This window comes from Sus scrofa, chromosome 3 (genome assembly GCF_000003025.6).
Source record: "Sus scrofa isolate TJ Tabasco breed Duroc chromosome 3, Sscrofa11.1, whole genome shotgun sequence".
In the NCBI taxonomy this organism is placed as follows: Eukaryota; Metazoa; Chordata; class Mammalia; order Artiodactyla; family Suidae; genus Sus; species Sus scrofa.
The window spans coordinates 10,960,009-10,973,867 of record NC_010445.4 but is presented as its reverse complement, the minus strand read 5'-3'; the positions used below and the strand labels follow the sequence as shown (position 1 = coordinate 10,973,867).

Here is a 13,859-nt window from a genome sequence, read left to right as displayed (position 1 = left end):
ACAAAGGGGAACTCCTAGTTTTTTCTTTTTTGGCTGTACTTCCAACATGCAGAAATTTCCTGGCAGGGACTGAACCTGTCCCACAGCAGTGACAACACTGGATCTTAACTAGCTAAGCCACCAGGGAACTCCCCCCTGCTGTAGATTTCTGGCACAGCCTTAGAACTTGGGGGTGAACTGTGTGGCACGCAGGGGCTCAGAGGCCAAGAATCCCAACTTCCCTCCTCGGCCTTCAACTTCCAGACCTCTGTCTCCTGCACACCGGCCTGACTCTCTCGGCTTTTGCTTATGTCTGTTCTGTGCTGTGGGCCCAGACCTACCTCTTTCCACAAGTGACCACCGGACCCCTCATCACCTGCTAGTCCTCCCCGCACCCCAGTGCAGGACGCGCCATCCTGGCCACTGGCCACTGCCGAGAAGACAGGCCCCGGAGGCAAGCGAGTGCTGGGCTGGTCAGCAGCTGATGCTGCAGCTCAGGGCTTCAGACCAAAGGGAACCAGAGTCTGGGCAGAGGCCTCAGGCCCATGGGTACCACGAATGCATTTCATCCTGCCCATCCTTGCCAGTGGGCCTCGTGCTGTAAGCTACAGAGTCAGGTCTAAGGCACATGCAACACAAGCAGCCTAGATTCAAGGACTCTACCTTGATCCTTGTGTTAAAAGAATGCCTTCACACACATAAGTTCTTTAAACTGAATTCACACCTGGGAATTAAGCCTCCACCACCAGAGAAACTTCAGAAATTTGTTTAGGCTCACAGAGCTAGAAAAGGCCAGAGCCAGAGTTCCACAGAAAGCAGTTTATTGCTTTTAGAACAAAATAAGATGCTCTCAGAATTTTTTTTTAGCAGAGAAAATACACTTTTAGAACTTCAGAACTTTTTTTTTAAATGGCCTCATGGCATATGGAAGTTCCTGGGCCAGGGATGGAACCCATGCCTCCACACTGACCCAAGCCAATGTAGTTGGATTCTTACCCCACTGGGCCACAGCACGAGCTCCTAGAACTTTTCTGAAACACTATTTTTGTCAGCTGATAAAGTAGGCACTTCAGTATAGTAACGCTCCAGAGGTGAGTGTCTGGGCTGGATGGCACAGCTCACAGCAGTGTGGTCCCCAAGCTGTCCCACTGGAGCAGCCACCTGCTCAGAAGCGGGGCTTGCGCCTGCGGCCAGTGTATTGAGTGTCAGGTCGGACCTCCCTGGGCAAATAGCAGGGGCAGGAAGAACACAACAGTTTCAGAAAAAAGAACAAAGAGCCCCAGGACCCCGGAGGCAGGTGAGCCCTGGTGCCCCCCCACCTCCGGCCCGCACTCACTTGCCCTGCCGCCGCCGGCGCTCCTTCTTCTCCAGCACCCATTCTCGGCTCTTCCTCACCACTCCTCGCCTCGCCATCCTGAAAGGGACCCTGTGGGAGGGGACACAGCTATGAGCCAGTGGACCAAGCGGCCTGGCTGGCACCTCAGCTAATCTGGGCAGGGAGACGGGGGAGCTTCCCTCCCAATCCAGTGGCCTCCGATGCCCTTCCACAGCAGACTTCCCCATTCTGGACACCCTCTTCCTGGTGACACCTGCTGGAGCCAGAGCAGCTGTTTAATAGGAGGTGGAGGGCTAGCCTCACAGCCATCACTGCAGTAGCCACCACCTTAGGCGTGCACACACTTGCCTGTGCTGCAGGCAGGGGGCCAAGCTACCTTTTGGGCAATCTGGGCCAGGATGAGCCCGGCAGCATCCCTGGAAAGCCAGAGGCCCTGTGCCCACTGTTGCCACTAAAGGCCTCCATCTGACTGGCCTGATAGGACCCCACTGGGGTTCCCAGCAACTACAAATGTCTGAGGTAGGTAAACAAGGCTGCCAGCTCGTGGCAGCCCCGACAATGGACCTCAAGGGCTGATCTTGGCCTTCAGTCCTGGCTGAGGAGAAAACACACCCTCCACAGCTCCATGGGAGAGGCCCTGAGAACAGGGGGCACCAGGGCCCTCAAACTGTATCCCCACCTGGCAGGTGGAACCAGTTTGCAGCGTAACTCGCACCATGGAGGCTGCCTGCCATTTGAGCAGCCGTGTCCTGAGCACCTGCACGCACGGCCCGTGGCTGCTCTACAGCGGGTATGAACCTGCCCTCGAAAAGTCCATGGCTGGGCCATGGCAGAGACCACCTGCACTGGACAAAGCAAGCGCAGGGAGAGGCCAGGAGCTGCTCCGCAAGTGGTGGGGAAGGGCAGAGCGCCGGGTCTGGGAAGAACAAGACGGCCACGGAGATAAGCTGGTTATTCCGGCATGCGGAAGGTAGGGCGGCCTTCCAGACTCGAGGCAATGTGTGAAGATGAGGCCCTGGGAAGGAGTGAAGGGGAAGGTTACGGAGCAGAAGAGTCCTGTTGCCTGGACTCATGGGTGTGAGGAGGGGGAGGGTCTGTAGAAAGGACAGAGGGTGAGGTCCTGCTGTGCAGCACAGGGAACTCCGTCCAGACACCTGTGATGGGACGTGACGGAAGAGGATGTGGACAGATGTAGGCCTGGGTCACTTTGCTGTACAGCAGCAAGTGCCAGAATGTGAATTGACTGTAACAAAACAGTTAAGAAAAAAAAGGAAATAAAAGACAAAGGGAGCGCGTCCAAGTGAGACTGAGGGTCCCCGGAGGGCTGAGGGATCCTCCAGCTCCCTCCCTGCCTGAGGACCAGGGGAGGCTGGACGGCACGACACGCCCTTTCTGCTGCTACTTCTCTGTTCTAACCTAATGTCAGATTCAAACACTCTCGGAAGCCCCTGAGCTGGGCTGTGAACACCAGCCAGGAGCCTCTCCTCCCTCCAAGAATCAGGGACCCTTTACAACAGAGGAAGGACACGACACGGCCTAGACTTCAGGGTCTTAGAGGCAGTAGTTCTGGGAAGAAAGGTAAGAGGGCCTACAATTAGGGGACAGGAGGCAGCTGGAGTGCAGGCCTAACCCCCGGGGGTCTCTAAGGAAGGACAGGCTGTGGGCAGTGGAGTGAACGGGGGCAAGACAGAGGCGTGGAAGGGACCATGGCAGAGTCATCAGGGGAGACCAAGGCAGCAGTGAGCACAGGGAGGGGCCGGACCGCAGGTACCCAGAGGGAAGTGGTCTCTGCCCTGCAAATGCCGGGGGTGGGAGGGGAACGCAGTCTTTGGAGGGGGCAGTTTACCAGGGGGAGGGCAGCACGGCTTAAGAAGTCATAGCTCAAGCAAAGCTGATGCCCAAAAAAATGGGGGGGGGAATACGGCTAAATCAGATAAAGGTTTAAAATTTTTTTCTTAATTTACCTATTTATAGCAAGTGGACAAATGTGACCAGACGGCAGTGACAGCACCAGGAGAAGCCCGACTGGTTTTACAATAGACAAGGGCTTCCTCCCCAGCCACCATATCTGAGGACTTGAAGAGGAAGATCCTGCAGGGGGACGAGGCCCATGCCAAGCACTGGGCAGGGTTCTGTACAAACAAGCCCCTGACTGCTCCACACGAGGCCCCAGCGGTGGCACAGCCCACCCATTTTTAAATAGATAGGAGATGGGTGCTCAGGTCCCACTACTTACCTAAGTTTACAGTTAGGACGTGTCGTCTGTAGACACCGGTGTGAGGACAAGAGGGCGCCTAAGCCGGACGGAGGGAGGGAGTTACACAACTTGCACTTCCCTGCGAAGCGGGGATGGGACCGCTGGCTGCACCATGGTGCAGTTGCCTAGGAGACCCCAATCCCCACGGGGAAGGGGCTGAGGAGGCTGGGGGGCGCGGAGGGCCAACGGCTCAGAGGGCACCAACCCGAGGCGGACACGAGGACCACATGCACAGTTTTCAGCACACCTGGGCCTTCCAGCCTCAGCCATTCGCTGCCCATCTTCCCTCTGAAATGTCTTCAGAGTCTGAAGACCTCTCACTGCCATCAACCAGAACTAAGAACGGACTTCCTTGCTACCTTATAATCCAATAATTCCTCCAACAAACATGGAACATCTTTTGCTAACTAGACACTCTCCTAGTATCAGGGATATAAATGACAAGGCCCCATCAAGGTTGCATTCTGGTTGGGGACAGAAATAACACCAAGTAAACGAATATTTAGCGCAGTGAAAGGTGTTAGGGAAAATAAAGGGAAAGGGAACTCAACTGAGAAAGGGCAGGATGTGGTTGACATTCAAGCATCAGAGAAAGGAAGGCTCAGTCTTGCTGCACAGCAAGTCAGAGCCCGAGTCAGAAGGAGGGAGACCAGCGAGGCAGCTCTGGGCTGCGCTGACAGAGGCCGGCGGGGAGAGCGGAGAGGGCCGGACCGACCGGGGAGCTGCAGGGAAGCCGGGAAGGGCTGAGAACGGAAAGCACAGAGGGAGGAAGTCTGGGGTGAAAAGCTTGGTGTTGTGGCCGTGGGGCGTCAGGTGTGGCTACTTAGGAGGAACCCAGAGCTGTGACTGAGACCGAGGACAGACCTGGAGCCGGGCCCCTCCAGCTGAGGTCTCAGGCAGCACAGCGAAAATGGGTCCGTCCAGGCTGGGCTGGTGGCCAAAGAGAAGACGAGTTTCACAGGAACGGGGACAGTGATGGAGGCCAAGTGGGGAAGTCGGGGGAGCCATCAGCAGAGTTACGATCAAGACGGAGAAGGAAAAAAAAAGACCACGAAGTGTCCCTGGATGTGGCCAGACAGGCTGGCGGTGGCTTTGACGGGAGCAATTTGCGATGAGACAGAAGCCAGAGAAGAGGCAGAGAGGACGGCAGGGGAGGCCAGCATGAGGAGCTCTGTGACAAGGGGAGGCCGACAGAAAGGGGGGAGAGGCAGGCACAGTCCCAAAGGGCTCCCCGGCCACCTTGGGCCCCGAGAGACCTGGTGAAAGCAGAGAAGAGTGGAGGAGTCCCACCGCTGCATCTCATGAACCCGTTACCTCTCAGCCGTGAACGTGGACTCCCTGGGCTCCTCTTCCTCGTTGTCCTCGGACAGGCCCTGCAGGACCCGAAGTGCTCTTAGATTGCCTTGGAGGTCTTGCAACCCACCTGCCCCACCCCAGAAGGCCTGGCACCCAGGCCAGAGCCCTTCCAACAGGTAGAAGCCCACCCCTCAAGAAGAGAACCCCAAAGACATGGGCCATGAACTCAGGGTCCCTCACCTTTGGTAGGAAGGCGAAGGTCCAGAAAACAAACAGAGGTAGAACCTGAAACGAGAATGCAGTGAGGGCTAGACTCAGAAAGCCCCGCAGGGCAAAGCAGGTCCCTGACCCCCCATAAACATGTGCAGGCACAGTGAGGCCTCGGGGCCTGGGGTCCTGTGACCCAACCCAGCACTGCTCTGGTCCACTCATCAGTGCCCCCCTTCTGCTGCAGCACTGGCGGCACCCCGGCCTGACCCCAGGAACTCACTTCTTGGCTTTGGCACTGTTGGGGTAGTCCACCACCACACCACCGGTGAAGCCGGCCTTGGTGGCCTGGGTGGTGATCAGCTCCAACTGGGGAGAAAACGGCGGGGGCGTTAGACAGGGCAGCAGGGGGAGCGGCAGCGTCACTACTAGGCCACCCGGGAACTCCCAGACCAGCTTCTTGAAGGGAGTGGAAGCTGGTCTGGGAGTTCCCCCGTGGCCTAGCAGTTAAGGATCCGCATTGTCACTGCCGTGGCTCAGGTTCAATCCCTGGCCCAGGAACTTGTGCATGCCACGGGAACAGCAAAAAGAAAAAAAAAAAAAAAGCAGCCAGTCTAGTCCCAGGATGGACTATGCCTGGGAAAATGGAAGGTCTTCTTTATCAAACTGTTCCCAATCCTGGGTCCCTGAAAGCCACGCAGAGAAGGTAGAGGCTAGACTGGCCACAGCAGACACGTCCCTCAGGGGACCCCAAAACAACCAATTCCACTAACATTCACTTTCTAGCCCAGGGACCCACTCTCCCCACTGGGATCTCAGGAAACAAACGGCCACCGACTGAGAGGCAGGCTCACGCACGTTATTAGCCAGGGACAGCTGCCACTTGTCTAGCGGCATCGCTGCCACCCTCCCCCACTGCTCCTGCACCTCAGTCCCCAGAACACACAACTGAGGTCCGCTCCCTACCCCCACTCCTTCCTCTGGTTATGACAATCAGCGACCTCAGAGAGTTTACCTGCTCTCTGACAGAAGACAAAATCCTACCCCACCCCGAGGGGTACCCCTCTTGCTTAAGAGGGGCGCTCCCTCCCTCCTTTCCACCCATCAGCCTAAGCTTGCTCTGTCACTTCCCAGCAGCAGGAGGGCAGGCAAGGGAGGAGCAGGACAGCTCCCCTCCTCCACCACTCCCTGCCCCCCTACCAGCCCAGGGGCTCACCTGCTCTGAGTTCTCGGGGTACAGCTGCAGGACAGCTCGGGCTCCACGGACCTGCAACAGAAATATGTGCAATGGTACAAGTACCCCAAGGGGTCAGACACTCCTTTCCTTATTCACAGAATAACTGTTCGATTTTTCTTTCTTTTTTTTTTTTTTTTTTAAGTCTCTTCAGGGCCGCACCAGAAGCATATGGTTCCTAGGCTGGGGTCGAATCGGAGCTGCAGCTGAGGCCTACACCACAGCCACAGCCCTCATCTGAGCTGTGTCTGCCACCTACACCACAGCTCATGGCAACACCGGATCCCTAACCCACTGAGGGAGGCCAGGAGCTGAACATTCATCCTCATGGATGCTAGTCAGATTTGTTTCTGCTGAGCCACGACCAGAACCCCTGACAGAGTATTTATTGTGTTCCATTACATGTAAGGTACACTGCTCTCAGGGCTGGGGACACAGGTATGAACAAAAGAAATGACCCCTGAACTTCTAGAGCTCACTCACATTTTAGAGGCGGAGGCAGCTAACTGAAAGTTGATTAAGGGCCACACACAAAAAAATAACCTAGGACAAGAGATGGTGCATGACAAAAACTGAGTTTACTTTGGGTTCAAGAAAGGCCCCTCTCTGAGGGAGGCTTGAGCAGAGACCCGAAGGAATATAGCAGGAAGCTGGCTGTTTGTGTGTCTGAGGGAAGAGCACCTCAGCAGAGAGAAAACCAATCACGAAGGACCTTGGAACTTTGGGATTAACCCCAGGGTCTGGGCAGAAGAGAAACCACACAAATGCACAAGACCACCAGCCCTAAGCAAGCCAGGGGCGAGGTGAGGAGACTACGGAGACCAAGAAACACTGGGCTCCTTAAAAAGAAAAGTCAAAGAACTCAGGTTTAAGACTTAGAACCTCAAACTATCATCTAATTCTAGTAAATGACAAAAATCAACACCATTACTGCTAAAGACAAGATAAAGCTATTTTTTTTTTTTTTTTGCTTGTGAGTGCCGCACCTGCAGCACATGGAGATTCCAGGCTAGGGGTCCAACTGAGGCTGTAGCCGCCAGCCTACACCACAGCTCACAGCCACGCAGGATCCTTAACCCACTGGGCAAGGCCAGGGATCAAACCCGCAACCTCATGGTTCCTAGGCGGATTGTTTCCTCTGAGCCACGATGGGAACTCCCAAGATAAAGCTAATTAAAGGCTCTCTCTGTGGTAAATACCCACCCTGCCCAGCACGGGAGCCTCCACAGTGCGGGGAGGGCAAGGTGGGAACTGGAGGATGTGAGCATTCTAGAAGGTGTCCCTTGTGTTGCCTGGATATGACGTCCCTGTCCTCTCTCTGTGAAGTCCATGCCCCCAAGCCAGCTTCTGATAAAAATTCAGCAGAGCCAGCACAGGAATCGTGATTGGTCGGCTTTGGACATCTGTCTTTGCCTTTCATGAGCGTGTCAGCCCCAAGCTTTCTGTTGAGACTGAAGACTGGGCAAAAGTAACCGTAGTACAATCCTGCCATTCCAGGTGGTGCCGTCTGAATGGCCTTGCCACAGGACGCCTCCCCTTCATCAGGCTACCTATGGGCCAGGTGGGGCCGGGCAGGGCCAGGCAGGGCCAGGCTTCAGCTCCGACTCGCGGGACAGCCCATACTCACCAGAACAGCATAGAGAGAAGAAAAGAAGCAGTACAGGCGCTTGGCAGGAATGTCGGACTTCTTGTTGGCATTGCAGAGCCACTGCACGGCAGAAATGCTGCGAGAAGAAGGGACCCGGTCAGGAAAGGGACCGACAGGCATAGCACCTCAGTGTCTTCACCACTCACCCCGCACGTCCTCCGTCTGCAGGCCAAACCCTCCCACCCACAACTCTGCTGGCAGGTGCAGGTCGCTTTTCTAAAACCCGGTTCACACAGGGTCAACAGAAGCTGAGCACGAACTTCTGGCAGCCAGTCCGAGGAAACATTTATTTCCTCAGCCTTGTTTCTACCTGCACCTCGAGTTTCACATTCCTCAGCCCGTCAGGGTGCTCCACTGCTGCCCCTTCGTTCCTTGCCCCCTCCCTCCACGCAAGGGAAGCCATTCGCTCTCCTCCTAAGTCCTTTCAGCTGCACCTGCTAAGTGTCGCCGTAACAAGGAGGTTTAAAACCTCAGGCTGCTGGGGCGTCCTCCTTCCCGGCTTTCCCTCCTCAGTGCTGCGCACACACAGCCTCAGACCCCAGAGCCCGCTACTGTGCCCGACAGCCCCTCCCGGCTCTGAGTGGGCGCCCCCCCCCGCCCCCCGGTCAGCACTTGGCACCACCGCCACTGCTTCGACGACCTCACTTTTCTCTCCGTCTCCTCTTAAACAACCTTCTGACCACAAAGGCCTCATCTAGTCTCTGCCTGGCTCCCCATCAACGACTGAATAAAGCCCAAACTTCTCTGGATGGGGTCAAAAGCCTTCTAGGAACCAACCCCACAGAATCTCATCTTCCATGGAATCTCTCAGTCATCCCACCTCTAGCAGATCCCTTTCTGCACCCACTTCTGTGCCTTTGCTCAGAAACCCTCTCCTTGACCATCCAAATGCCTCCCGGCCTTCAAGGCCCAGCCCGGGCCCCTGCCACTCGAGGCCTTCCTGTGCTCTTCTCTTCCGAAGTCTGGTGGGTCTCATGACACCCTAGTGCCCACCTCCATGCTTCATGCTTAATAACCTGCTCCAGGGGTTCCCGTCGTGGCGCAGCGGAAATGAGTCTGACTAGTATCCATGAGGACGAGGGTTCGATCCCTGGCCTTGCTCAGTGGGTTCAGGACCCGGCGTTGAGTGAGCTGTGGTGTAGGTCGCAGACGCAGCTCAGATCCTGTGTTGCTGTGGCTGTGGTGTAGGCCGGGGGCTACAGCGCCAATTGGACCCCTAGCCTGGGAACCTCCATATGCCTCAGGTACGGCCCTAAAAAGAGAACAAACAAACAAACATATATATATATATGTATATGTATATATATGCATACACATATATCTCTTATGTTCCCGAACATCAGGGTTCAGTGTATTGTGGCAACACAAAGCCTGCATGGGGCCTTCCATAATGGCCCTCTTTCTGAGAGCAAAAAGAGGGAAAAAAACAAACAAACAAACAAACAAAAAAAACAATACCTGTTCCAGGTCTTATAGCACCTAATAAGCCACAGAGAGGCTTAAAAACCGAGACTGTTTTATTTCCACAAACTCCACAGCACTTAGAACAATTTCTTGCATATCACAAATGTTGGGAAAAAAAGCTTGCTATAACCACCTCCCCTCTTACAAACAAACTACAAGTGACTATTACTAAAACACACAAGACCATATTGCTGGCCTTGGGTTCTCTGTGGCTTAGAACATCTCACCTGCTCGTTACTGAAAAGCAATTACTATCTTTGCAATGTCCCCCCCCCCCACTTCAATCTTGTTCCCAGGGGTAAGCTAATCCCTTACCCTAAAAGAAAATGTTCAAATCCAAATTTGTACTCCTCACCCAGATCCCTACTGTGTATCCCTACAGCTCATCTACGACTCCAGAAGGTCTTCCCCCAGGTAGCGAGGAAACTATTGACTTCCTCCCCTAGTCCCGACCACCACCCCGTCAACACTAAACCAAATACTAAACAAAACTTACCACAGAACAGAGAACAACTTCATGTTTCTGAACTTTTTTTTTTTAATTTTTCGCTTTACCTGCAGCATACAGAGGTTCCCATGCTTAGGGATGAATCGGAGCTGCAGCTGCCCCGCCTATGCCACAGCCACAGCAATGCTGGATCTGAGCTGCGCCTGCAACCTACACCATGGCTCATGGCAACAGCGGATCCTTAACCCAGAGTGAGGCCACGGATTGAACCCGCAACCTCATGGATACTAGACGGGTTCTCAACTCGCTGAGCCACAAGGGGAACTCCTCTAAAGGTAATTTCAATGTTTTAGTATCTGTCATCAAAGTCCTATGTATACATTCAAAACCTGACCCTGAGACCACAGAAAGGACTCCTAAGGCTACTAAAAAGATTGAAGTGGTTGGGGCCACTCTCCACTCAAAGTTCTTTGCAGAAGAAGTGAACAGGAGGGCTGCTGGGACCCACAACACGGCTCCCAGAGGCGCAGAGGACCACCCTCCTCCCCCACAAAACAGAGAAATCTGTACTATGGTGCTTGAACCTGCAGTGCAAGGTAATCCCAGGAGTAGTTTTTCTTGTTTTTTTTTTTTTTTTTTCCTGCACAAACCATTTCATGTATTCAAACATTCTGGGATTTTTTTTTTTTTTTTTTTTTCCCCTAGAAGGAGCCAAATTTTTGGTAGGCTTTATCTTAGGACCAGGAGTGTTTACCCCACTCCCCAGTGCCTTCAAAATTTCATACAGAGTCAGGTGATGAAAGAGGGAAAAGAACTTGGAAGCAAACTTTTCTCACTCCTCTGTCATTTCTCATCTTTTCTCCCATTTTCCAGAGCCTAGGACCTTTAGACTGGTCTGACTTTATAGGAGTAGTGTTCTTTGTTTGTTTGTTTTTTTTAGGGCTGCACCCATGGCATATGGAGGTTCCCAGGCTGGGGATGAATTGGAGCTGTAGCTGCCGGTATACACAACAGCCACAGCAATGCAGGATCCGACCCAAGTCTGCGACCTACACCACAGCTCACGGTAATACCAGATCCTTAACCCACTGAGCAAGACCAGGGATTGAACCTGCGGCTTCATGGATACTAGTCAGGTTTGTTGACTGCTAAGCCATGATCGGAACTCCAGGAATAATTTTGAAATAAGAAAACACCTGTTATGGAGCCTTGTTCTGACCTTATAAATCAAAAAACCTGGGGGATATAAAGCCTTCTGTGTGACTCTGCTGCACAGCCAGGTTTGGGAAGCACTGGCCTGCAGGACTAAAAGCAGCACGTGAAGTCTCTTACCTGATACAACCATCAAAGGAGCCTGGTTTGAAGGGGATGCCCTGACCCATGTCCCCAAGAAGCAGGTCTCCTGAAGTGTCTCGGTCCAAGGCCGCGTCTGCATTGGAGAAAAGCAGGTGAGGGAATGAGACGACATGGATCAGTGCTGCACACCTGTGGAGGGTAGGGTGCCCAGCCCATGCTCGACAGGACACACTTACCCAGCATGGCGGGGCTGATGTCAATGCCCACCCAGTAGTGCCCCTCATCCGAAAGGTAATCTCCACTCAGTCCAGAACCGCAGCTAGAAGACACACACAAGCAAACCGTGACTCAACAGCGTGAGCAGCAAAGACACCCCACCACCTGGACTATCTGAACGGGACCCAGGATCTCACCCAATATCCAGCAGGTAACAGGGCTGATCCTCAGGGAGATGAAGGAGCTCCAAGGCTCGCCCAGCCATCTTGGTTTGGACATCAATCATCCGTGAACTAGAAAGGCAGAAACACAAGCAAATGGTAGAGTTCTGGGCTCAACCCTTACCCAGACCAAGAAAAGCCAAAGAAAGAGAAAAAGCAAGAACACTCTGAGGTATCCTTTCCCAGTCAACAAATTCAACCACAACCATTTCAAAGTGACCCCAGGGAGCTCCTGTTGTGGCTCAGTCAGTTAAGAACCCGACAGTGTCTATGAGGATGCAGGTTTGATCCCTGGCCTCACTCAGTCGATTAAGGATCCAGTGTTGCTGTGAGCTGTGGTCTAGGTCGCAGATGTGGCTCGGATCCACAGTTGATGTGGCCATGGCTGTTTTGTAGGCCAGCAACTGCAGCTCCAATTCAACCCCTAGCCTGGGAATTTCCATATGTAGCAGGTGCTGCTGTAAAAAGGGGGGAAAAAAACTAAAAAGTGACCCCAAAAGTCCATGGGATACATGCTATTTTGTTGTGACACAAATCAAGACTGTACCAGCAGCAAAGCTAATGTGAAGGGAATAACTCATTTACCTATTGACCAATCAGTGGGTATTTGACTTTATATTACTTAAGGCTTTGATACTGTATTACTTAACAATCTGTCTTCTAGTAGACTTTATCCACCATAGTTACTCTCACATACAAGGGTCAACAAGGCACGACAAATAATCTATATCAGGAGTTTCTGTCATGGCTCAGCGGAAACGAATCTGACTAGCATCCATGAAGACGAAGGTTCAATTCCTGGCCTTGCTCAGTGGGTTAAGTAAGCGTTGCCGTGATCCATGGTGTAAGTCACAGACATGGTTCGGATCTGATGTGGCTGTGGCTGTGGTGTGAGACGGCAGCTACAGTTCCTATTTGACCCCTAGCCTGGGACCCTCCATATGTCGTGGTTGCGGCCCTAAAAAGACTAAAAAAAAAAAAAAAAAAAAAAGTCTATAGCAGTGCTATCAATAAGAAATATAATGCAAGCCACACAAGACTTTCTAGAGGCTACAGTTAAAAAGAAATCATATACATAAAATTAACTGTAATAATACTTAACCTGACATACTTTATATCTTACTTAACCTAGTATGCTCAAAGCATCATTTCATTCATAACATAAAAAATGATCAATAAAATGTTTTACATTTTCCTCACACTAAGCATATCAGATGAATTGTTTCAAGAGGAGACTGACAGCTAGCCACTGGTTACCACGTGGAACATTAGAGATCTAGAGTGTACCTGGCTTCCCCAAGATCCAGGGAAAGAATCAAACATAAGTTTTCAAAATGCCTAAGACAGTACTCTGCAATTGGAAAAATGTTTGTATTTGCTACATAACGACGACTGGCTAGATTTTTTGCTGACTCTGTCTTGGCCTCGAACAAAAAAGAGAAAAAAACAAGTATCTGCAAAACTTTCCAGAGTACTGTATGGTTTAGAATAGGTTTGGTAGTCTCTGCTCTAGCTCTCACCTGTGAAATGACTTGGCAATTACACAAAAAACTAACCTCTGTGAAATTGACACTATACTAGTAGCTGTCATGAGAAATACTAAGATGATGTAAGCACTCTATGAATATTATTTCCTTCCCTCAAACAGTACTGACCCCATACACGCTTCCACTGCCTCCTACCTATTTTACCACGTGCTTAAAATAAGCTGTCATTTTAGAAAAAAGTAGATATGATCCTTCTCATTCTGATGCTAAGATTACTAAGATGCAGAGAGTTTAGATTTTAGTAACCTTAAAGTTTACTTAAAAGTGGACTTTGCCAGTGTCATAAATGGGATGAAACAGATCCCTTCCTTCCCGCACCCCCAAATTCCGATTGCTTTCCAAGAACTGTCCGCCATCAGGGCAACTTGCCGGTTCCCGACCCCCGACGCCCCGCAAACATCCAGGCTCCCCTTACTTGCGCACGTATTTCCGGGCTTCATTTTTGTCGTAAAACTGCAGGAACGAGAAAGAAAAAACGGGAGTCGGAGGAGGAATCAAGTTGCCGAGGCCCTAGGATAGGAGGAGAGGGTACCCGCGGGCCACAGGCCTCACCAGCTCCGGAGGCCCGCTGTGCTCCGGTCTCCGCCCGCGGGACGCCATACCCACGCCTCAGCAGCAGGACTGCAACAACCAGTTCCCCGGAGCCTGGCTTTTATGTCATCGGCCCGGCGCCTGGCTCGTAATACGCATGCTCCGCCCCTCTGCCCGCC

At 52.5% G+C, this 13,859-nt stretch overlaps 1 protein-coding gene and 1 non-coding gene across 2 annotated transcripts; both read right to left on the bottom strand.

Moving 5' to 3' along the window:
* BUD23 (BUD23, rRNA methyltransferase and ribosome maturation factor) lies at positions 784-13,831 on the bottom strand. The gene is given in 13 exon segments (XM_003124410.4): positions 784-1,199; positions 1,316-1,405; positions 4,887-4,945; positions 5,109-5,122; positions 5,125-5,153; positions 5,359-5,444; positions 6,292-6,342; positions 7,937-8,033; positions 11,202-11,298; positions 11,402-11,484; positions 11,579-11,674; positions 13,565-13,602; positions 13,702-13,831. Coding segments are annotated over 13 exon segments (843 nt in total). The 5' UTR covers positions 13,750-13,831; the 3' UTR covers positions 784-1,144.
* MIR7137 (microRNA 7137) lies at positions 5,512-5,571 on the bottom strand. The gene has a single exon (NR_128453.1). It is a non-coding gene; the product is annotated as a microRNA 7137 (primary transcript).